The 24331-nt window shown below is 44.8% G+C and overlaps 1 protein-coding gene across 5 annotated transcripts in view; it reads left to right on the top strand.

The window, feature by feature from the left end:
* CDYL (chromodomain Y like) overlaps window positions 1-24331 on the top strand; it is a 260756-nt gene that overhangs the window by 67595 nt on the left and 168830 nt on the right. For 2 of the 5 annotated variants that reach the window (XM_035295026.3, XM_002746254.7), the window contains exon 1: window positions 10381-10760. The exons of 2 other annotated variants lie outside the window; for them this stretch is intronic. In XM_035295026.3, the coding sequence (XP_035150917.1) occupies window positions 10737-10760 (24 nt within the window). In that variant the 5' untranslated portion in view covers window positions 10381-10736. Of the gene's footprint in view, window positions 1-7463; window positions 7506-10380; window positions 10761-24331 lie in introns of those variants that run through there. One more of the 5 variants, XM_078370570.1, reaches the window with a different exon arrangement.

Below are 24331 nucleotides of genomic sequence, written 5' to 3'. Positions count from 1 at the left end.
GGATGTGAAGACCATCCTGGCCAACATGGTGAAACCCCATCTCTACTAAAAATACAAAAATTAGCTGGGAGTGGTGGTGCGTGCCTGTAGTCCCAGCTACTCAGGAGGCTGAGGCAGGAAAATCGCTTGAATCTGGGAGGTGGCGATTGCAGTAAGCTATCACCACTACACTCCAGCCTGGAGACAGAGTGAGACTCCGTCTCAAATAATAGCAATAAATATAAGTCAACACATTTACAAAATGAAGGAATAAAATCACTCAATCATTTCAGTAGATGACAAAATTCAATATTTATTCATGATTTTAAAAAAACAAAACTTTTAGAAAACTAGGATGGAGACGGGGCACAGTGGCTCAGGCCTGTAATCCCAGCACTTTGGAAGGCTAAGGCAGGTTGATAACTTGAGCTAAGGAGTTTTGGATTAGCCTGGTCAATATGGTGAAACCCTGTCTCTATTAAAAACAAAAACAAAAATTAGCTGGGTGTGGTGGTGTGCACCTGTAATCCCAGCCACTCAGGAGGCTGAGGCAGGATAATCATTTGAACCCAGGAGGCGGAGGTTGCCGTGAGCCAAGGTCATGTCACTGCACTCAGCCTGGGTGACAGAGCAAGACTCCATCTCAAAAAAAAAAAAAAGAAGAAAAAAAGAAAAAGAGCTGGGCACTGTGGCTAACACCTTCAATCCCAGTACTTTGGGAGGCCAAGGCGAGCAATTATCTGAGGTTGGGAGTTTGAGAGCAGCCTGACAAACATGGAGAACCCTGTCTCTACTAAAAATATAAAATTAGCTGGGAGTGGTGGCACATACCTGTACTTGGGAGGCTGAGGCAGGATAATTGCTTGAACCCAGGAGGCAGAGGGTGTGGTGAGCTGAGATCACACCATTGCATTCCAGCCTGACAAGAACAAAACTCTGTCTCAAAAAAAAGCAAAAATAAAAATAAAGAACAGAAACTAGGATGGAGCCAGTGCAGCGGCTCACGCCTGTAATCCTAGCACTTTGTGGGGCTGAGGTGGGTGGATCATGAGGTCTGGAGTTCAAGACCAGCCTGGCCAAGATGGTGAAACCCTATCTCTACTAAAAATACAAAAAAATCAGCTCGGCACGGTGGTGAGCACCAGTAATCCCAGCTACTTGGGAGGCTGAGGCAGGAGAATCACTTGAACTAGGGAGGTGGAGGTTACAGTGAGCCGAGATTGCACCACTGCACTCCAGTCTAGGGGACAGAGCTAGACTCCACGGCGGGGGGGGGGGGGGGGGGAGAAACCAGAATGGAAAGGAACTGCCTTAATCTAATTAAATAGGCCTACAAAATTCCTTCAGCAAATGTCCTCCTTAATGGTAAAAGCTTTCCCTTTATAATAAAAATCAAGACCAGTGGCCGGGCCTCGTGGCTCACACCTAGATTCCCAGCACTTTGGGAGGCCGAAGCAGGTGGATCACAAGATCAGGAGTTCGAGACCAGCCTGACCAACATGGTAAAAGTTATATTTTATACTAAAAAATATTTTTAAAAATTAGACAGTGGCATGCGCCTGTAATCCCAGCTGCTCAAAAGACTGCAGGAGAATCGCTTGAACCCTGGAGGCAGAGGTTGCAGTGAGCCGGGATGCCACCATTGCATTCCAGCCTGAGCAACAGAGCAAGACTCTGTCTCAAAACAACAACAAAAACTAGATATCCACTTTATTCAATGTCACGTTGGAGGTCCTAAATGTCGTGTCCCTCACTTTATAGGCATGCTGCATATGCAGTTGGCATCAGCGAAGTAGGGTCACCAAAACTTTCTTTTGAAATAATTCGATATCTAAACAAAATTAAACAAAAACAAAAAACATTAAATTTAATGTAATATTGCAATAATTCCCTAACCACTCTGCTCCAACCACTTTCTCTTCATAGAGCCAAACTTTGAAAAAATACAGATCAGATTATTGATGAAGAGACCCAGGGCATAGTCATGACCTACCAGATTGGCCTGCCTCTCCATCCCATCTTATGTCTCCCTTCCTGTTGTTTGCATTCCAGCTTTACCAGCTTTTTCAGAGTCTCAAAGGTGTCATGCACCTTCCACATCTAGGCCTTTGGGAAAAAGCCCTTTCCTCAGCCTGGGACCATCTCCACTGCCCTCTTAACCTAATTCATCCTTTAGATTTTAGCTCACTAGTTCAGGGACAAATCACAAATAGGGAATAGCCCCAATCACAATGAGCACACCTAGAACTCAGAACTTGCTTTCTGATACACTTTTTCAACAAAAAGGAACCAAGGCTCCTTGAAGAAGTGGTTGATTCTAGGACTGGAGCAGAAAATATACAAGATGAGGTTGCAGCGTCTTACAATGCCAGAAGGTAAGGAAGTGCTGGATGGGCCCAATGGCTCGCGCCTGCAATCCCAGCACTTTGGGAAGCTGAGGCAGGTGGATCACCTGAAGTTGGAAGTTCAAGACCAGCCTGACCAACACGGAGAAACCCTGTCTCTACTAAAAATAGAAAATCAGCTGGGTGGGGTGGTGCATGCTTATAATCCCAGCTATTTGGGAGGCTGAGGCAGGAGAATCACTTGAACCTGCGAGGCAGAGGTTGCAGTGAGCCGAGATTGCACTATTGCACTCCAGCCTGGGCAACAAAAGTTAGAATCCATCTCAAAAAAAAAGGTAAGGAAGTGCTCAAAATATACACCACCTCATGATGAGAGAGTATGTCAAAGGGATGCAGAAGCCAACCGAAAGAGCTTCTGGGGGCCAAAGCTAGAGAATCTGATGAAGGAAATAAATAATACATTATGGATTGTAATCCATGAGTCTCAATTGATATAAATAAATGATTAATAAATTAATAAGTGGGGGAGAAGAGATAAATCTCCTATACAGAAGAATTCCAGATACTTTTTGTAGACATGCTACCCTCAAGGAGGGAAGCATAATCCTCATTTCTTAAGTGTATGCTGTCCAAAGTGACTCCCTTCCAAAGACTACAGAATGGAAAGGCATAAGGGCTGGGAGTGAAGTTTTCAGTGCAGAAATCTGATAAGCACTATCTATGCCAGGTGATCAAGGTCAACATCAACAGTGAAGTCATGTTGATAGCAGGTATCCTTGATACCACGTGATGAGAATGGCATTTTACCTCTGTGGTCTTCCTCCCCCAGACAAAAAAGCCCAGTCTAATCATATCACAAGGCAAACATCAGACAAATTCCAACTGAGGACATTCTGCAAATGTTTCAAAAAATGTACTCTTCAAAACTGTCAAGGTCATCAACAACAAGAAAAGCCTAAGAAACTGCCATAGTCAAGCGAAGGATAAGGAGATTGGCAATACAGTATCACAGATGGGATCCCAGGGCAGAAAAAGCAAAATCAGGTAAAAACTAGGGAAATCTGAATAAAGTGTGTATTTTAGTTAATAATAATGTATCAATATTGGTTCATTAATTGTGCCATGTGTACATGACTAAATGGAATAGGGAAAACTGGGTATGGGAATGCTCTGGACTATATTTGCAATTTTTCTATAATCCAAATTTGTTAAAATCGAAATGTGTATGGAAAACATCAACAATGCAATGAGCTGAGATCATGCCACTGCACTCCAGCCTGGGCGACAGAGTGAGACTCCATGACTCCATCTCAAAAAATAAAAGAGAAAAGAAAAACATCAACAACTAAATAAGCTTTAAATACTGAATAGAATATGGTATACATCCTACTTCTCATAAATTATTCAAAAGTCTGCCAAGTATTGGTCTGAATATGGAAATCATATTTTGCTTACGCTGGGGAGTGGGTATATAGGCCTTTTGTATTTTTCTTTATGCCTTTTTGCATCTCCAGTATTTCATTTTTTTTTTAAATGCTTACCTGTAAACCAATTATATAAAAGTCAAAATGTTGATATCTCCCATGATGGCTACTTAGATAGTCTTAAAATATCAAATTCTTTGGAAATAATTTTTCAGTGATTCTGCTTTGCTGGTACCCAAGCGTGTCTAGTGTGCTCACGGGGTGCTGGGCACTGTCTCTGGGGAAGCAGCAAACCAGACTCATCTACAGGTGACTTGGGCTCAACAGCTTCCTGCCGTTTTCTTTGATTGGTAGTTAAGACCTTTTTTTTTCCCCTGACAACTTAATGTCTATGTATTCTACTAGATTGTCAGCTGGCTGGAAGCAGGGATGATTGTATATACATTGTATAACTCTACGTGGTTAATAAGTATTTATTGAATGAGTGACCATAACTTAATGATTCAAAACTTAGACCCTAGAGTTACCTGGACCTGAGAATGAAGTTTAGCTTCCCCACTCTTACTCTGAAAGGTGCTTTGTGGATGAATGTGCTTACAGTTCTTTGTAAATGTTAGCTATGATTTTTATTAGGTGCTTGCTGAATTAAATAGCTTAATATTTGTAAAGTGCTTAGAACGGTTCCTGGAACAGGGTAAGTGCTTCTTGTTTGTGTTTTTATTTATTTATTGATGTTGCCATTGACCAAATTAAACTTCATTCATTTTGTTTAGTCTGTTGGGGATATTCTTTGGAAAATCTTCTACCTTCTGTGGAAAGATAAGGCTTAAAATATATACTATAAATCCTGATTCTTTCAAAATATATCACTCTGGGATATAGGTAATTCAGAAAGGAATCTGGTCTGAACACCTCTGTAGTATTTATGGAAAAATAATGTATACTACAAAAAAGGAATCATTAAATCATTTAAGAAAATTGCTGTGCACTTCAGCAATACCATTCACATATAATTAACAATCCAGCTTTGCAGGGGTTACCTGGTTTCAAAACATTGGCTTTCAAAACTTTTGGTTTAACTCAAAATTTAAGAAATACACTTTACATTATGACTTAGTACACAATAGTATAAGTGTGCGCATATACATACATGCCTAAATATTTGCATATACGTATAATGGAAACAAAATTTTACTACACAATGGTCATTCCTAGTAAGTGATAGATGCTCTCTGATACTTTTTCTAGCCCCAATAGGGTAAGTAATTTGCACTTCTTTTCTATTTATTTATTTATTTATTTATTTATTGAGACAGAGTCTTGCTCTGTTGCCCAGGCTGGAGTGCAGGTGGATTATAGGCATCCACCACCATACCTGGCAAATTTTGTATTTTTAGTAGAGACGGGTTGTCCAGGGTAGTCTCCAACTCCTGAGCTCAGGTGATCTACCTGCCTCAGCCTCCTACAGTTCTGGGATTACAGGCATGACCTACCACATCTGGCCGAGAATTTGTACTTTTAACAGGTTCCAAGGTGATGCTGTTGATACAAATCTGCGGACCACACTTTGAGGACTTCTACACTAGACAAGACTAATGAATGAAAAAAATCAAACCCAACTAAGTGCCTCCATGTGCTGGTCTGGCCCCAACCTTCAAACTCATTTATACTTTGCTTTAGATTCAACGTCCACCTTCTCTGGTCCTGGGATAATTCTGGGTTCCCCCACTTTTGGTGGATCTTGTTTCTATTTTCCTTACCAGTCAAAATGTCCACACTCATCTCTTGCCTAATTGTTCTCCCTCTCTCTGTCTAGAAATGGAAAGGTAAAGAGGTTACTGGGATAGTCTCACTTGAGAGACAAACAAAATTAATCATCACAGTAATTCAAGGGAAAGTTATACAGTACTTGCTGTTTTTTCCAGGGATCCTAAATGAGTTAGTTACTATTTTGGCATAAAGTCAACCAAAATTATGGGAATACCTTTGCCTATTTCCTCTTGATGATTTTTGGTCTTTTTTGCTTTCCAAAAATGGGGTAATGCATAAAATTATCAATGAAAAACTTCCTTGCTCTTGGTCATGACTTTAATTAAAAAAAAGTTCAACAAGTACCTATTACAAGGATCCTTTTGGTAGAACCACCATTAGCTGAATAGAAAACATTGTACCTAAATGACTAACTCTAGTTGAAAAAGAAAATGATCCTTAACTGTAAATTGATGAGCTTCGCCCAGTGGTGGTATCACAGCCGAAGATGAAACTGGTGAAATCAAATATTAAGAGGTCTCAGAATTGACATCATCAGGGCAAAGAGATAAAACAAATATGGCCGGGTGTGGTGGCTCACGCCTGTAATCCAAGCACTTTGGAGGCCAAGGCAGGCAGATCACCTGAGGTCAGGAGTTCAAGAACAGCCTGACCAACATGGTGAAACCCTGTGTTTAAAAAAAAAAAAAGAAACAAACAAACAAATAGTGGTATCTGTCCCAGGAGCAGCAGTGTGGCAGTTGGCTACTGGCTTCCATATGAAAGAGAGAAATGATACCTACCTAGGACCAACATGGAGGGAGGCAGGGAGAGGCTGCCCCTCAAAATGGGGAAACTGACTATTTGGGCAGGTAAGGAAAGTGACTGAAACAAGGAATTAGCTGTTATTGGTACCAGCCAGAAAACAGTACTGGTATTCCACTCTCAGCTTTCAGGGAAGGAAGAACTGGTTGGCTCCCAGTTCAGACATGGCCCCTAGCATCTTAATTAATCTTATAACTGGTTCTGTATGTTTCTCTCTTTTGCATCTCAGGTTAAAAATGTTCTTTCTTTTGAGTGGGTGATTGAGATGGAAATTCCACCAAGCTTTCTCGAGTGGGTACTCTATGACAAGAATGGCAGTTTTGGCCGCTGTGGGTTTAAAAAAAAACACTTAGGTCGAGTTTTCACAAAAATCACAATTAAATTTTGGGTTATGGAGGAGGTAGCCAAGATAGAATATGCTTTTGAGGTACAAAATTGTTGAAGGGAATCATTATCAGCAGCTTTTCACAGCTACCCAACCATAAAATGACTTTGGCTCCGAGAATAGTAGTAGCTAGATTTTGGCTTCTTCTGTTTTTCCCTGTCCCATCCCCCATCTCCTCTTGGATGCCTTGGGATTCAAATGCAGATGAAATGCAGATTCTTGGGAGAAAGGAAGACATGCCAGGTTTGGCTGGTGATTGGGAAAAGAGGAGGATCTCAAACTGAAGATTTTAGTTATTGTTCTCCCGAGATGAAAAAAGGCTGTGATTCCTGATCCGAAGAGTCTTATCGTGGGTAGTACTTGCCATCGATGATCAATTGTTTGGATTTGAAGAAGAGCGAATTGAATTACGTTGGCCTACAATAACGGGGCGGGTCAGGTAAGAATTGTTGTTTATAGCCGGGAGACGTGTATTTTCATGTGTGTACATCGTCTCTCTTGTTGCCCACTTCTCTAATCTTTTAAGAGTCATATATCTTACTAGTACATACTATTGTGCTGTATGTATTTTTGGTGCAATCTTCCTGATGTGCTTAGGGGACGTGATTTCACTTTTATTCTCAAGCCACTGAGGAAATACTTTAATAGCACCCACACACGTGGTCATGGAAACTACAGAACTTCACTGTTTCATAGAAGGTGGTGGAAATTCCAAGTCATTAAACAATCTTCGGCATATTTACTTCTGCTATGAGTGCTGATAAAAAAGTGATGGAGGAAAGCAAAGTTTGCTTAAAAGTAAGACAAATTGAACGAATGAGGTTAAAAAATATATGTGTGTGTATATATATATAAGCAAAATAGCATTCAATAAGTCAGTGAGTTTTAAATGGAGGGCGGATGAAAGGAACAAAGTGGACAATTGAGAATTTGCTCAACTTACTGGCTAGGTGGGTACCCATCTCCTTCACCGGTGGAAGCCAACTGTCAGAGTGGAGAGGTAGTTGGAACTGAGTTTAGGAATATGGCTCACTCCTACTTTGTTACAGAGGCTACTCTTAATGTTGTAGACTAAGGATAGCAGCATAAACAATCCAGATTGTCAAGATTAAAAAGCTACGTAAATTGACATTTTTGAGTTACCTTTTTGAGGTTGTAATTCTTACGTTTTTTGTTTCCACAATGGGGAGAATTGCCTTACTAGCTCGGTATCTGAATATGGTTGTTGTGGATGTCTACCATACTTTCTTTCCCTCTCCAGGGCAACAACGGTAGTTTCAGAGACTCCTTGGAAACCATAGTACCCTTAAGCACATGGTGGAGCCCCTTGTGAACGCCAAAGCTTGTGGATGTTCTGAAGGTGGCAATAATTAGGGTAATTATATTAGGGTAATGGTCACGGAGAGAAGTGCTTGTGTTTGCATCATTGCATAATAGACTTATATGTTAGATGTATCAGTTTATTTCCTATTGCGGACCCCATTTTTCTTTTTTATGGCTTGTTTTACTTGAGGGATTTTTAACCATCACCTGCCAGTATTTGAGGGCTTGCCGAAGTGTGCGCTCAATGCTTTAAGACTCCTCAAATGTATGAAGTCCTAGTCCTTGCCTTCAAGGAACTTAGAACTTCTGTTGATGAATTGGTATACCTAGAGAGAAGACAACAATGAAAGGCAGCAAATAATGGAACTGCTAAGTGAGAGGAAAGAGGCGCTGTTTGGAGGAGGCAGAGGAAACTGACTGGGCCATCAGGGAAAGAGGCAAAGCTTGAGGCGCCTTGACCAGCAGATGAAGTGGAGACTTTAATTTGCGATTCTTGTGCAAGCATTTGATAATGGGAATTGGATGTGTGCGTATTGGATAATGGGAATTGGATGTGTGCGTACTGGATAATGGGAATTGGATGCGTAGGTATTGGGCTACTTACACAATACATTGTGGACCCTGAAATTCCATTCATTGAGTAACACCTTCAAATTTGAAGATGAGGTCTGATTGAAGGTCATCATCGGGAGATGGGTGTGGGGTGAAGAGTGGACAAACATGAGTGCGGCAGTGAGCACGCGTGGGTGCTTCGGCAGCGCTTGAAGGGAGAGTTACCGATTTGGCCCTGGAAGGCTATCCTTTTCAGGTGAAACCTGACTGGGAGTTTCTTTCAAAAGGTGGGGACCGCAGGTAGAGGCACTGCTTAAGGGGAACGGCGATTCGACTTGCTGTGACTTAAGGGTCGGCGTGGTGCTTGTTCCTGGGCGTGGGGAGGGTAGGAAATCGCGGGGTCTGTGAAACGTCCCGTGGCCGTTGAAACGCTCTTGGGGGGCACAAACGAATAGGGCTTTAGGAAGAAAACTGGTGGGAGGAGACTAGTGGCGGAACTGGAGCGAGATAGAGCAAGTAGGGGTGAGGCTACGCGAAGGACGCCCTGGGAAACGTAGAGGAACTGGCGAGGGCTTTCCCATGGAGGGCCTGGGGAGAAGGTGAACAAACGCCTCTGCAGTGCCCCGTGGGGAAGTTCCGCGGACTCGGCTAGAGGGTTCGGAGTTGCAGGCAGTCTGGGGGAGTTGGGCCAGGGAACCCCTTCTTTCGCCGCCAAGGGGGCACGTCCAGGGCCCGGCAGGTGTGCCCTGGCAGCCCATCTCCCCTGAGAAGTGGATCGCCGGCCAGCCCTCGCTGTTCTGAGCGAGGGCCTGTCGTGTAGCCCACACCGTTCCGCGAAAGGACCCACCATTGACAGCCTCGTTCCATTAGAACCTAGACCTCCCGGGAATCCAGACTCCGGCCGCTCCCTGCTGCGCTTCGGAGGAGGCGGACGCTACGAGAGGAACCCGGAGGCCTGGCTTGGGGAAAGCTACGGGCAGAGCGGAGATAGCCGCGCCCTCGCGCCGCCCTCCGCCGCGCCGGGCTCCCGCACCCCGGCTCCCACCCACGGCCTGCTGCGGAGCCAGCGTGCCCGCCGGAGCGCGCCGGGCCACCCCGCGGGGCCCGCGGCCCGGGCTCCGGGTCTTGGCGGCGGCCGGCTGGGCGGGCATGGGGTGGGGTGGGTGCTCCACCTGGCCACGCCGCCGGCCCTCTGCGGGCTGGCCCGGCCCCGGACGGGCGGGCGCTCGGAGGCGGCCGCTCTGCTCTCCTCCTGGAGGGAGGTGCGCGGTAGACCGCGCGGCCGCTGCCGTCGGGGCTGTGGGCTCCAGGCGAGAGCCGGCTCGCCCACACGGTCCCCCGCCCCATCTCGGGCCGGTCTCTGCCCATCCCGGGAGGCACGGCCGCCCTGCGCCTCGAACCTCGAGGTCCGGGTCCCGCCTGCCCGGGGCCGGGCAGCGAGCGCCCACGTCGAGGCGGGCCGGGGGGCGGTGCCGCGGGCAGGGCCCACCCCGCGAGCGGGACCAGGGAAGTCGGAGCTCCGCCCCGTCCCCGCCCCCGCGCTCCCGGCCCCGCCCCCGCGGCCCCGCTCCTCCCCTTCCTGCCGGCTCGCTCCCGGCCCCGCCGGCCGCCCGCCTCGGCCCCGAGCGGAGCCCACTGCTCCCCTCGGCCGCCCCGCCCCGCCGCCGCCCCGCCCCTCCCGCGCGGGCGGCCCGAAAACCCGGAGCGCGGGAGCGCGGCTCCACCGGGCCGGGCGGCTGCACTGGGCATGCTCAGTAGCCGGGGCAGGTTTTTTGGTCGCAAGTAGGAAGCTTTCTGCACTACACCGGAGAGGGGAGCCGCGATCCGGCCGCGCCGCCAGCACGCCGCCGCGCCTGCCTCAGCCCGCCCGGCCCCGCGGCGGGGCGCGATGAGCCCGAGCCTGAGCCGGCCCGCCGGGGAGTGAGCGCGGGGCGCCCAGGGCGCGTTGCGCAGCTGCTCCTGCGCACAACCCCGCCGCGCCGCCGGCCCGCACTGGCCGCGGAGTGCGAGAGGCTGGTCCGTGCCCAGCGCCCGGCCGGCCGCCGGAGCAGGAAGCGCAGGCCACGCAGGACCCAACTGAAACAAAGTGTCGGCCGCCCGCCGCCGGCGCCCGCCCCGACCCTGCCCCTCCCGCCCGCAACTCCGCCGCCCACCATGGCTTCCGAGGAGCTGTACGAGGTACCTCCCCTCCCCCCGGCCTCGGGCCGCCCCCCGCCCGCCGCCCCTCCCGGCCCGGCCGTGCCGCCCGACGGCCCCGCTCGCCGCCCGCGCCCGCCGCGTCCCCTCCCCCGCCGCGGCCGCAGTTTGCTAGACGGAAAATGTGTGTGAGGGGAGCCCGAGTGTCCGCTCCGAGGGGCCCCGGGCGGGGGGTCCCGGAGTTGCCGGGCGTGATGGGGGCTCCCGACCGTGGGGAAGTGGCGCTGACACTAGTGACTTGCTCAGACTGTGCTCAAAGTGCTCTTGGCGTGGGTCATGGAAGTGGAGCCCCGGTTGCCGCTCGGCGGGGACCGTGGGCGGTGCGGGGGGTGGGGGGGGTTCTTGACCATTTAATAAAGCGTTTGGGAGGTTTTCGGGGGGTGGCGGGGAGAAGACCGGTGCAAACGCTTTCGACTTTGCCGTTCGCCAGAGCTATGCAAAATCTCTCACCGAAAATGCTAAACGTTGACCACATGCTTTAATTAGGTTAGCATTGTGGCCAGAGCCAGGAAATTTAAATTTAACGCTGATACACCGTCATTCATTTGCGCCGCAGCATTGCAAATGAGAAGGGCACAGCCAGAATTAAGTTATGGTCTATGGGTTTAAACCAGCTTCAAGTTTGAGAGTTACCAATTTGGATCTTTAGACATGCTTTGTATGTCTCCGTGTAACTTCTTTTGACGTATTTAAAAGTAGACTTCCTGGGAGTACAGAAGTTTGGAAGGCTTTCTGTTCTTCTGGATACATGATTGTCTCGTTTCATATGTATTTATAAATAAGTTCCTAAGAGACTCGAAACTTGCGGAGACTGTAGACTCACCTTTATGATGCGTTTAGGGACCCGGGTGTTGAGAGACTTAAGGAAGCATCTTTAACAAGTAGAGCCCTGTGGCCCCAGGGATCCTTTCAGTTCTCTTGTCTTAAGGGCGTATTATTGCTGTTGGCATAGAATAGAGCTTTGTTGTCAGCGATGTTAGTCTTCTAGCAACTTTTTGTTGCTTTTTAAAGCAAGTGTTTGCAAAAGTTCTCAGGACAAAGCTGCCTTCTGTAGAATTAAGGGTAAGATTGTTGCTTCTCCTTACATTGTATGTGGTCAGTGTACCTTAGCTCATACTGAAAATGTTCCATTCTTTTCAACCATTTTACACATGAGGTGTGCCCCACTGTATTCAGGATACTGTTTAAGGTCATTTGGGGATGTAAAAGAAAAAAAAATCTCCCTGTTCTTTCCCTATAGGAAGGAAAGTGTTGGGTGTCTGGAAGACAGAAGTAGAGGCTAGGATGCTTGAGGTCTTCCAGGTGAAGTCTGTACAGGGGAAAGTACATAGCATGAGGGTATGGGGGATTTTAGTTCCAACATTAGATCATTCTTTGGTTAGTCTTGAGTGTTCACTCTTGGCATTTGCTTTTATGAGTATAACTACAGAATCAGTTCAGTGGATGAGAGTAGCACCTTATACGTAAGTTGTATCTTAGATGTATAAGAATGATTCTGAAGACAGCACATTTCCCTCTAGTACCTTATGGACTCAGTTTAATTCCTTCTGTGCTTATTCTGTATCTTCAGGTTTCTATTCCTAACAGAAGGCATTTATGAGTAACATTTTGTACTAAGTTTGTGTTCATTTAACGTTTATTGAATTCTAGCCACATGGAGGTTTTCTAGGGAGATACTGAGCTATGAGAATAGTTCATGCTTTCAAGGAGTGTCTCTTGGGGAGGAAGTAAGTATATTGCAAAGAAATGAGACACCTGCACAATTGAACTTCTGATTCTAGGTTTTATTTTAGTTAGTTTTGGGGAAAAAAATGTATTATAGAAGTATAGTTCAGGTGATAAATGTAAGTATGTGTAGTAAATGTGTAGTGGCATCAAGGCAAATTTTATAATTCTCCTTTACGTGGAGGCAACACTGTGACTATGTTACCACTGAAAGTTGACATTGAAAGTTTTGCATAGCAGTCGAGAGCCTAGATTTGGAGTCAAACAACCTAATTATTGACTTCCATCTCTGTCACCTTGGGTAAATTAGCCTTGAAAGCTCACTTTCCTTATCTGTGAAATTGGGATCAATGCTTCCCTTTAGAGATGTGAAGCTTAAATGAGAACATACGTCAAGCACCCCCTGCAATTCCCATAGCAAGCACCCAGTAAGTGATGATGATTGTACTGTAACTGACCTAAAATGCCTCCTGGAAATCTGGTTTTGTTCTAAAGGTATAGAGTTGCATTGTTTTCATAAACGCAGTATTATTTGTAGGGCAGAAGTGATACACACGATAGTCTGACAAGGTTGGGAAAGACACTAAGATAGAAGTTTTATATTTGGTCTGAGGCCCCACAAATCTAGAGGGACAACGCTTATATGATATGTGTCATGTCTCAAACTGTTGATGGATAATAAAATTCCTGTCATTTAGTATGTTTCATATCGTTTTTATGTGTCATGAAATACACACTTGGTTTTTTCCCCAATCACTTGAAAATGTGTAAATGATTCCTAACTTGTAGGTTCCACAAAAGTAGACAGTGGGCTGGCTTTCACCTGTAGGTTGCTGTTAACCCCAGCTGTAGGTGATCAGCTGTCATAGTCTTTTTAGGAACCAGGATTTACACAATGGTTGAGGGGTATGGGGAAGTTAGAAGGGACTTCTTTCATCCCAGCTCTAGACTTAGAGCTAGAAGATCTGGGTGGTGGTCCTCCCTCCCACCTTCCCTTCCTCTCTCTCTCTCTTTTTTCCTTTTTGAGACAGAGTCTTGCTCTATCTCCCAGGCTGATGTGCAATGGCTTGATGTCAGCTCACTACAACCTCTGCCTCCTGGGTTCAAGCAATTCTCATGCCTCAGTCTCCCAAGTAGCTGGGATTACAGACATGCGCCACCACACCCGGCTAATGTTTGTATTTTTAGTAGAGTCGGGGTTTCACCATGTTGGCCAGGCTAGTCTTGAACTCCTGGCCTCAAGTGATTCGCTGCCTTGGCCTCCCAAAGTGCTGGGATTATAGGTATGAATCACTGTACCCGGCCCTTTCTTGTTCTTAGAAGCCTGTTAAGTAACGTGTTTTCTTGGACTTATCTTAAGTAACTATCTCTCCTTTCTCATCAGTAAAATAGGGAGGATGATAACTAAAGAATTGAAACTTAAATGGCATTCACATGTAAAAGCAATTCTACAAAACATCCTCCACTCTCCCGCCCCCACCCTTTTAAGTTGTCTCCCTCTGTCACCCAGCTGGAGTGCAGTGGCATGGCTCGGTGCACCCTGCACCTCCCAGGTTCAAGCAGTTTTCCACCTCAGCCTCCTGAGTAGCTGGGACTACAGGCACCCACCACCACAGTCGGCTAATTTTTTTTTTTTTTTTCGTATTTTTTTTTAGTAGAGATGGGGTTTTGCCTTGTTGGCCAGGCTGGTCTCAAACTCCTGACCTCAGATGATCCACACACCTTGACCTCCCAAAGTGCTGTGATTAACAGGCAAGAGCTACTGCACCCAGCTACATCTTCCATTTTTAAAGAGGGGGGAAAACCCAACGCTCAAACCTTGAAACAAAACCTGTTTCCCTTCTTCAAGATTTAGGATTTGAAGATATTCTGTAAATTGATTATATCACCAAAGAAAGCTGTGAGGTTAAGAGGATCTTAATTTATCTGGCAGGCAAGTAACCACCTTAAGACTTTGATCACATGAACTCAATAAGGAATGTACGCTGTGGTAAAATGGAATAAGCATTCTCTTTATATGTCTTAATAATTCCTTTTTTCCTCAGTAGGTGTGGAGTTAATCCGCTGAGAATTCCTGTAATAGTTAATTTAAATTTCAGTAAGCTCTCAATGATTAGTCTTGACCTTCTGAGAGACTATTTATGTTTTTATTTTCAAAAATGGAAGCTATTAAGAATGAAACTGTACCTAGTGTGTAAAAAAAAGTTTGAAGGTTGATTAGTTTGAAAGGATGATCAGGATTTGCGGGGGAAAGGTAAGTCTTTTGAATCTTTCTTCCTACTTTGGGATAAGATTCTTGCTCTCGCCTGTGCACCACAAGGGTTTTACATACATTAACCAAAAAAGCACAGTTTGAAAAAAGTCTCTATCTGTAGTTCAAATGGAAGTCACAAAGACCAGGACGTCCTTTCATGGATGTTGGCCAAGCTAGGTCAGCATATGTTGTATATGGTGTAACTATCTGAAAAGATTGGGATCACCAAAATTAGGAAAGAAAAAGAGTGAATTTGACTTCCGGAGTTGATAGCAAGGCTGTGAGGTCAAACATGCATGTGTGTTTTGAAAATAGCCTACCTTAAATGATCTTTTTTCTCTGAGTTGCTGAGAATATTATTCATTTGCCTGGGTAACAGTGTGGAGACCTCTCATGTGCTCTTCCTTTGAAATACTTTCAATTTCTGTGTGCAGTGTTTTTTCTTAATTGCTGTGATGTCTAAGAATCATGAACTTTTCCCTAGTGTTCTGTAATGATTTTAACCACGGAGCATATTTTCATGGTGTATAGGCAACACTTTCTTTGCATTGTTCTGGTTCACAGTTTTGGGTATCTGTGATTCACAAAGCCAGGCCTGAAATGAATTGTTTTGTAAATAAGGACTGATCGTTTTTATATTGTGAGCACTCCTAGGTGGAACAGGACCAGCCTGGGGTCTTTTTTCAGTTCAGATTATTAGACCCAAACCACGAGATTATAATTGTCAATGTTTGCATAGAGACAGGAATCTTATGTTCTGAGAAGCTTCTTTTTGGAATGCGGGTGGATTTAGGAGCCTTTGGATATGCCCTTCTGTGTTTCAGACCTTTAGGCTATACAGGGAGGTGGGGGTGGGTTGGGGATCTGCCTGGCAGGAGAGGAGCTCTGGGTAGACCAGACTGGTTATTTCTGCAGGCTCCTTGACCACTGCTGATTGTTAACTGAGAACTTCCAGGAAGGGAATATTAAAAGCACCAGGTAGTTAGCTAAGGGTGTTGTGATTTCTGTTTTCTGTCTTTATTGCCTGACATGTTTGTCCACTAGAATGTAAGTGCTTTAAAGCTCGGATTCATTTTCTGGTCATTATTTTCCACAGGTCAGAATATTGCAATTGTTGCATAATTGTTGAGTTACTTTAATGGAAGGGTGAATTACAGGAATGAGTCTCCGTTCCTGACTCTTCACTTACATTGAGGTTCCTCCTCTCCTAAGCATTATGCCTCTTACTGTTCCTTCTACAGTTCGTTTCTCATCTGCTTACAAGGTTTCAACTCTAGAATGGAGAATTTCACTGTTACCCACACAAAGTTAATTCTCTTCAGCCTTTTAAGCTGGGCAAACTTTTGGGTTCATGTTCTCCAGGAAGCCTTGGGAGGGCCTATCTCAAGTCTAGATATAACTTTAAATCCAATTATAACCTCAACTAGAATTTTATGAAAATTTGTACAAGTGCATATGAGCTTATTTCAGGTGGAGAGAATCAAGAGCTTTTATCTGATTCTCAGAGGGATATAGGACCCAAAGCAAGTATTATAAGCTGCACTTGAGACCTTTGAACTAAGACTTGACTGTGGCTGCCCTCTGTGGACCACTTTGACATGATTTTTGTCACACTCTCCTCTGCCACAGCCTACAGTAAAACCATATTAAAACCTCACTGACTGAGTTTAGAAGTCATATGCTATTTCCAGTAAACTGCCTACATGAAGTCTAAAGATAGTCAATAGTTAATGGCACTTCTGACAATGTAAAGATTTTACAATCTTTGAACCCTGGTGCATTCCTGAACACACATGCCACTGCTTTCTTACTGCCCATATAAAAACCCTCATAAAATAGAACATTATTATTTTATATGACCTTTCTTTAGATTTACCTATGACTTTACCAGTTTCTTCAATCAGATCATCCATCTTCTATCTCAGATCTTCCTTCTGGGATTTTTGTTTTTTCCTTAAGTGTCTCCTTTAGAGATTTCTTTAGTGAAGGACTATGGATGGAAAAGTTTCTAGTTTTTTATTATTATTATCTGGACATGTCTTTATTTTGCCATCATTTTTGGAAGAGAGAATAGTATTTCAAATAAAACCAGTTAATTGGTTAATTTCTTTCTGCTCATTCTAAAGTCAGTGCTTTATCTTCTGCCTTGCCTTTGCACTATTCTTGAGACTGGCTTTTGTTGTTGTTTTGTTTTGTTTTTTAAGATGCAGCTTCATTCTTGTTGCCCAGGCTGGAGTGCAGTGGTGTGATCTCAGCTCACTGCAGCCTTTGCCTCCCTGATTCAAGTGATTCTCCTCCCTCAGCCTCCTGAGTAGCTGGGATTACAGGTGTGCACCACCATGCCCAGCTAATTTTTGTATTTTTTCTAGAGACGGGGTGTCACCATGTTGGCTAGGCTGGTCTCGAACTCCTGACTTCAAGTGATTAGCCTGCCTCAGCCTACGAGAGTGCTGGAATTACAGGCGTGAGCCACCGTGCCGGGCTGAGACTACTTCAGCCTAGGTGTAGTGACTTTCTAGGAGATCTGTCTTTTGTCTCTGGTTGCTCTTGAGCTCATCTCTTTGACTTTGGTTTCTTCTTGTTTAATACGACAGTGTATTTTGTGTGATTTTTTAAAAATTGTTAATTAGGTGGGTATGTATGTTGTGCTTCTTTTCGGATTTATTTCTCATCAGTTCGAAAATGGCTTTGGCCACTTTGTATTCAAAGATTGCTTCTCTGTAACTCATCTGGAATTCCATGTAGGCATCTGTTGGATTATCTCATTCTCTCTTCTTTGTCTTTTACGCTTTCATTTCCATCTCCTTGTTTGTATTTTGTTTTCTGTATGTGCTGCATTCTAGGCATTTCCTTAGATCTAAACTCTAGTTCAGTAATGAGCCGTGTTTAATCTGCCATTTTATTCAATCATTAAGTTTTGATTTTCAGTAATTACATTTTTAACTTTGAAATATTCTGGGGAGTTTTTACCTACTCTGAAATTCATTTCTCAAGTCTTTGGTATTCGTTCACTTTTATGATTTTGTCATTATTTTGGGTTGGAGGCCGTTACTGAGGCAGTTGGGATATTTTCCTGCCAGAATCTGAAGAAGAAACCTTACTGACTTGGAACTTGTCACATCATGAGCAGGGATGGAGGATTTGAACCAACACTTGAGATTTACCTAATGATATTGAAAATGCAAAACAGTAGATTTCAAGGGGACTTTTTATAAAAATGGATTATAATAGTTATAACACAATTGCTTCTGAAGCAAAATGTTCAACATCTTTGTTCTGCCTGCCTTGATATACAGTCATGCACCACATAATGACACTTATGACACTTTGGTCTTATGATGCTAGTCCAATAAGACTGTAATATCACATTTTTACTGTACCTTTTCTGTGTTTAGATACACAGATTGACATAGTTTGACTGTGTCCTCACCCAAATCTCATTTTGAATTGTAGCTCCTATAGTTTCCATGTGTCATGGGAGGGACCCTGTGGGAGGTAGTTGAATCATGGGGGTGGGTCTTTCCCATGCTGCTCTCCTGATAGTCTCACGAGATCTCATGGTTTGATAAAGGGGAGTTCCCCTGCATAAGCTCTTTTGCCTGCCACCATTTAAGATGTGACCTTGCTCCTCATTCACCTTCCTCCATGATTGTGAGGCCTCCCCAGCCATGTGGAACTATGAGTCAATTAAACTTCTTTCCTTTATAAATTACCCAGTCTCAGGTATGTCTTTATTAGCAGTGTTAGAACAGACTAATGCATAGGTCCTTACTATTGTGTTATAATTGACTACAGTATTCAGTATAGTAACATCTGTACAGGTTTGTAGCCTGGGAGAAGTAGGCTGTATCATACAGCGTGTAGCTGTGTAGTAGGCTACAACGTTGAGGTTTGTGTAAGTTCACTCTATGAGGTTTGCATGACCTCATTCTGGTTAAGCAACATATGATTGTGTAGTATACTTTTTTCTTTTGTGGAGAAGTTAGCTTTACTATATTTAGAGAATGTCTTTTGTTATTTACTTTGTGTCTCATTTCCATCTGTAGTGGGCTCTCTGCTATGTCAAGTTTTCTATGTTGGTAATTTCCTAGTGTTTGTTGTTAAAACCCAGCAATGTTGACGAACATCATGAATATTCTTTGGTTAAAATGTACCCGTTTTTCGTCTGCATCTACCCATTTTTCATTAGTAGTTTACCGGTAAGGAATTCAGGACATCACATGGTTGCACATAGAAGCTTTTCTTATTTTATTAATGGCATGTAACTAATGTGGACATCGCAGCTCTTTAGCATATCTGGGAATCAGGACCAAAAAAGTCATCTTAGCTTGCAAAAAGATGCACCACCTTGTGTATACTGCACGACAGCTGTGGATCTCTCTTAGAGACTGCTGACGTTTCCTTTAGGCGTTATATTCTTGGACTTAACTGGCATCTTTAGCATATTAGAAACAGATTATTTGGTAAAGAAAAAGACTCTGCCAGAGGCAGGTGAGTTGATGTTAATAAGTTTGTTCATGAAGTTTGCTGAAGAGGGTGGCTGGTGATGGCACTCCAAGTCTTGGGCTGACAGGCTCTGGGGCCAATCCTGCGCCCCTTAGAGTAAGTTAAGGACATGCTTATGAAAGAAAAAGCATATGTTGCAAAGAGCTATCAAGAATGGTTTTTAAAAAGTGTTGCTATGTAAGTGTAAGTGAAAAAATTAAGTCTACTTTTATGGTAAACTTAAACACAAATTTTACTGTCATTTCCACCCAAGTCCTCCATATGGTAGAGGAGCCAGCAGGTATTCTTCTAAGGAGGTGGCGGTGGGAGTGGGGAAGAAATGGCCTTTGCGAGCCTGACCTGTTGAAATCTCAAGTTATCTTACATGTTTTGTGATGTTAACCACGTAGTCCATACCATTTTTGGGATTCAATATGAAACATCTTAAACATATTTACCAAGGAACTCTACTCCATGGATCCTTGATTCAGGTTGATGTCTCAGGAAGCTGAGCTGTGGGTTAGTGGCCTTGTGTGCACTTGGTCTCTTGCTATGTGTGGATACTCCAGCTTCAGAAGCAGAGACGGACTGTTATCTTCCATAATGATGCTGGACACAGGAGGCATTCGCTGATTTGGTGAAATGTAAATAAGATTTGAATTAAGTAGTTCAAAAAAGATTTAAAGAGCTTGTTTTAGTAATTGTTTTTAACCAATAAGATTACAAATGCTCGTTTTCTCTCTGCAGTCATCTTATTGCTAGGGGTTCGAGAGACCATGCACTAGTAGTTTTCATCTCGAGTCTGCTTGCTTGTTCTCTGTACTTTAAAAAAGTGATGGTGCTGTTGCCTTGAGTTGGTTGTGGAAGCATTTATAGGGTCCCTGTTGGAATGAGGACCAGTCTGCTTTGTAACTCCTCCCTGTCTATGGGCTAGACTAGAGTACGGTTGGAAAACTCCATGTCTTCCAGGGAGTTGCCACCCTTTTCCTCCTCCCTCTTCCCTGAGTTTTATTGTCTGCTTGTCCAGCTCTGCCTCTCTAACCTGATTTTCAGCCATCTGCCAGGTCCCTCGAATTGAGGCTTCATTTTTCTTGCCCTGATTCTTGACGCTGGCTTCTGCACTTGCTTGTGGCCCTGTACAACTCTGGCCTGGGAAGTAGAGGAATGGCTGCCCACTTGCGTTTGTGTTACCTGGCTTTTCATCTGCATAGTCCAGAGGGAAGTTCTCAGCTGTCTTAACACCCCAGCCACGTGAGGTAGCATGTAACCAGCTCTCTCAGCAGGGACAGGCTTCTGGGATTCTTAGTCCTCTAACTTCTCTTTCGTATGCACATGAACTTTTGAACTAAAAGCAAGAGGGAGTGATTATTTTATTAGCACCTTTAGGGGTAGAAAGAGGTAGGGGTGTGTGCTTGAGGGGAGGTGCTAACTAGACTGATTGGTTGTGCCCTTCCTTGAGAGTGCACCTAGATGAGTAAAAGTTTCCCCGGAATCATTTGGCATGCCATTCTTCAACACCGCTGATTTCTGCTTGTAAATGAACTTTTTGAGAAAGTCTTGATTCAGTTGATAGGTACATATCTAAATGTGCATTCCTCAGGGAGACAGTCCTTCCTAAGTAGCTCCAGGTTGGGGCTGCTTAAAAATGAGGAGGCTGCGGTGATTATGTAGAATACATTGAAAAGATCATGGAAATAAGAGCCTGTGGAAATGCATGCGTATGCTTTGGAAGAAGAAGTTCAGTGCTGAGACCAGACACGTTCAGCTTGTCCAGAAATCTGGTCAAAGTTAACGGAAAGATCGTGGTCCTGAGCTGGGCAGCTTAATGGCAAAACTGCCCCCTCACCTTTGACAGAAAGGCAGCTGGGGAGAGAAGGAAACCAAAGCTATGAAGGTGGGAGTGGGGATGGGCTGCTCTGAAATTAAGTCTATTTTTTTTTTTTGAGACAGTCTTGCTCCATTGCCCAGGCAGGAGGAGTGCAGTGGCAGTCTCGGCTCACTATAACCTTTGCTTCAGCCTCCCAAGTAGCTGGGACTACAGGTGTGTGCCACCATGCCTGGCCAATTTTTGTATTTTTAGTAAAGATGGGGTTTCACCATGTTGGCCAGACTGGTCTCAAGCTCCTGATCTCAAGTGATCTGCTCACCTCAGCCTCGCAAAGCGTTGGGGTTACAGGCATGAGCCACTGTGCCTGGCCGAAATTCAAGTCTTATGGTCATAATTTCAATGAAAGGAAAGCTCAGGGTCCCTCTTTTGGGGCTCCCAGTGGTTCAGTTCTGTAATGGGAAACAGACGTGACTTGGGGTCTGGTGAAGTGTTTCAAAAGGCTTTTTAGGCTGGGCATGTGATTGACACCTGTAATCCCAGCACTTTGGGAGGCCAAGGCAGGAGGATAACTTGAGGCCAGGAGTTCAAGACCAGCCTGGCCAACATGGCAAAGCCCCATTTCTACTAAAAATACAAAAATTTAGCCGAGTGTCATGGCACCTGTAATCCCAACTACACTGGAGGCTAAAGCAGGAGAATCGCTTGAACCCAGAGGTGGAGGTTGCATTGAGCCAAGATTGCCCCACTGCACTCCAGCCTGAGTGACAGAGTGAGACTGTCAAAAAAAAAAAAAAAAAAAGGAAGCCTCGGGGCAAATAAGGATATCAATGTGCCCTAGGCCCTGAAGGTGGGTCAGGAACCCTCAAATATTAGAACACCCCCCTACCCCGTATATTCCTGAGCCCTTACTCTCCTGGGTCGCTGGAGTAGGAACTAAAAGTAGGATGGGAATTCCCATCCTTTCTGTGCTTCCCCACCACCATTGAGCACGTAAAAGTGGGGAATTCATATCTAGTGTAACCCATGTTTCTCTGCAATTTGTGGTCTGCCTGCTGAACAACCAGCCCCTTTCCCACCAGACCTGTTGGGACCCCCACTGGCTTTGCCCTGCTGTCCGAGGATGAAGGATGTTGCTGCTTCCTCCACTGCGCCAGGTGGACCAGCCTCCTTTGGCTCTGTCCCTTAAGGTGGAGGTATGTGAGCTAGAGCCCTCCTTGTTCCCGGAGCTTCCAGGTGCTGCTCCTCCTGGCTTTTACCTTTTGTTCCAGAAATAGCCAAGCCATACTGCTTCATGCAGAAATTCCTGGTTTTTATGTTTTGAGACAGGGTCTTGCTCTGTTGCCCAGGCTGGAGTGAAGGGGTGTGATTTCTGCTCACTGCAACTTCTATCTCCTGGGTGCAGGTGATCTGCCCACTTCACCCTCTGGAGTAGTTGGGACCACAAGTTTGTACCACCATGCCTGGCTAATTTTTGTATTTTTAGTAGGGTTTTGCCATGTTGGCCAGGCAGGTCTCAAACTCCTGGGCTCAAGCAGTCTGCTCCGTGGCCTCCCGAAGTGCTGACTTTACAGGGAGCTGCTGTGCCCGGCTGCTCCTGGTTTTCACTTGCACTTCTCTCCCCTAGTGGCATCTCTAGGCAAGGGGAAGATCCAGGGGACAGATACCTGCCATGCGCACAGTGGGCCCTCCCTACCACATCTGTCTTGCTAGACCAGCTTCATTTCTGGTTTCCTGGCCCTGGCAGCCTCCCCCACTAGGCATCTCCCCTAATCTCAGTGGGCAGGAACTCCAGTGATTCAAACTAAAGTGCCTGCTACCCAATTCAGTCATTGAGGAGCTCTGTGAAGTGCTCTGTGAGCTTTTGAGGGGCCATGTACATCAGAAGCACTTGCCACTGAAAACTGTTGTAGTTCAGAGTTGTTGCCAGCTCACGTTGCTCTGTTGCCCTAGCTCTCGTGCTTTTGGTCCTGTCTGGCTCTTTCCCACCTACTCTGGGTGTGACTCTCCTCACCTGCCCCTGAGTAGGGCCTCCGCAGCACTCCATGGATTAATGTGGATTTTAACCATTCAGAGAAGTGTAGTTTCCTGTTCTTAATGAAAGACATCAGGTGAACAATAAAATCTTCCTGTTTTTCCAAAACAAATCGCCTGCACAAAGCTGCCCTTTATGCCTGTGTGCTCCCCCTTCCCTGTGGGTTGTTTGTCCTTGCTGGAGAATGGGTTTTCTCTCCTGCTGTATGTCATTGAGGACATCAGCCCATCAGGGTTTTGCTAAGCCGGTGTTGTGTGAATGTTGATAATGATAAGAAAAAGCAGTAAGCATATAGGAAGATTTGCTGTTCTCCTCATTTATCTCTTTTGGATACATGCTGCATTAGCAAGAAGCTATTTACTCTTTCAGTAAGCTTCCTGTGTTTGTTAAGGGTGGTGGTGTTTCAAAGACTTGAGTTTAAAAATAATATAATACTAGTGAAACCTTTTAAATACGAAGACAGCTTTTACTTAACTAATTTTGAGTGAGCAGTTAGCAATGGGACTTTAATACTGTGTGTAAGTGACCTTTTGCATGCTATATAAAAGCTTGTCAGGGTTCAGGAGGTGTTACTGCTGCCGTTTGGGGTTTACTTGAGAGTGTTAGGTGTTATTTTTCTCTAGGACACGTACTAACGACCTTAACACCACCACCACCAAACTCTTCATTTTTCTTGGTATAAGGACTAGTTAGGAGGATTTCTGAAGCTCTTTTGGAGTGTAGGCGGACAGATGATAGTTGCTGTCAAGGACAAATGAGATCATCATCTGCCTTTCCCCTGGTCACCATAGGTGGGATTGTTAAGCAGAACGTTGAGCAGACGTGACTAAAGCAATGACATTTTCTTATGTAGCTTACAGAAGTAGAATAGGAAGGCTCTGCTAATTACCTGTAATTTCAAAGGCAGCCAGTAGGTTTCTTGTGCATAGAACCTTAGAAATCTTTTGTATGGACCTAAAAATGAGTGACTAATTATAGGGTAGAAAATTAATAAGCTTTGTACGAGGTTAAGCAAATTTGCGGGGAGAATGGATTTAATGCATCATCATGGATAGCAATTTTTGACTGTCATCAACGATTTCAAGTTAAGCAGGTGTCTGTAATGAGGCATAAAACATTGATAAAAACAGAGAACATATCAGAGATTGGATTTGTCCAAGTGGGCTAACTGAAAATTCCATCCAAAAAACATAAGCAAGTGCTGCTCACTTTGGAAGAGAATTGGAGTT

Source organism: Callithrix jacchus, chromosome 4 (genome assembly GCF_049354715.1).
Source record: "Callithrix jacchus isolate 240 chromosome 4, calJac240_pri, whole genome shotgun sequence".
Taxonomy (NCBI): domain Eukaryota; kingdom Metazoa; phylum Chordata; class Mammalia; order Primates; family Cebidae; genus Callithrix; species Callithrix jacchus.
Note: the sequence above shows the minus strand (reverse complement) of the source record. Positions and strands in the feature narration are given on the sequence as shown.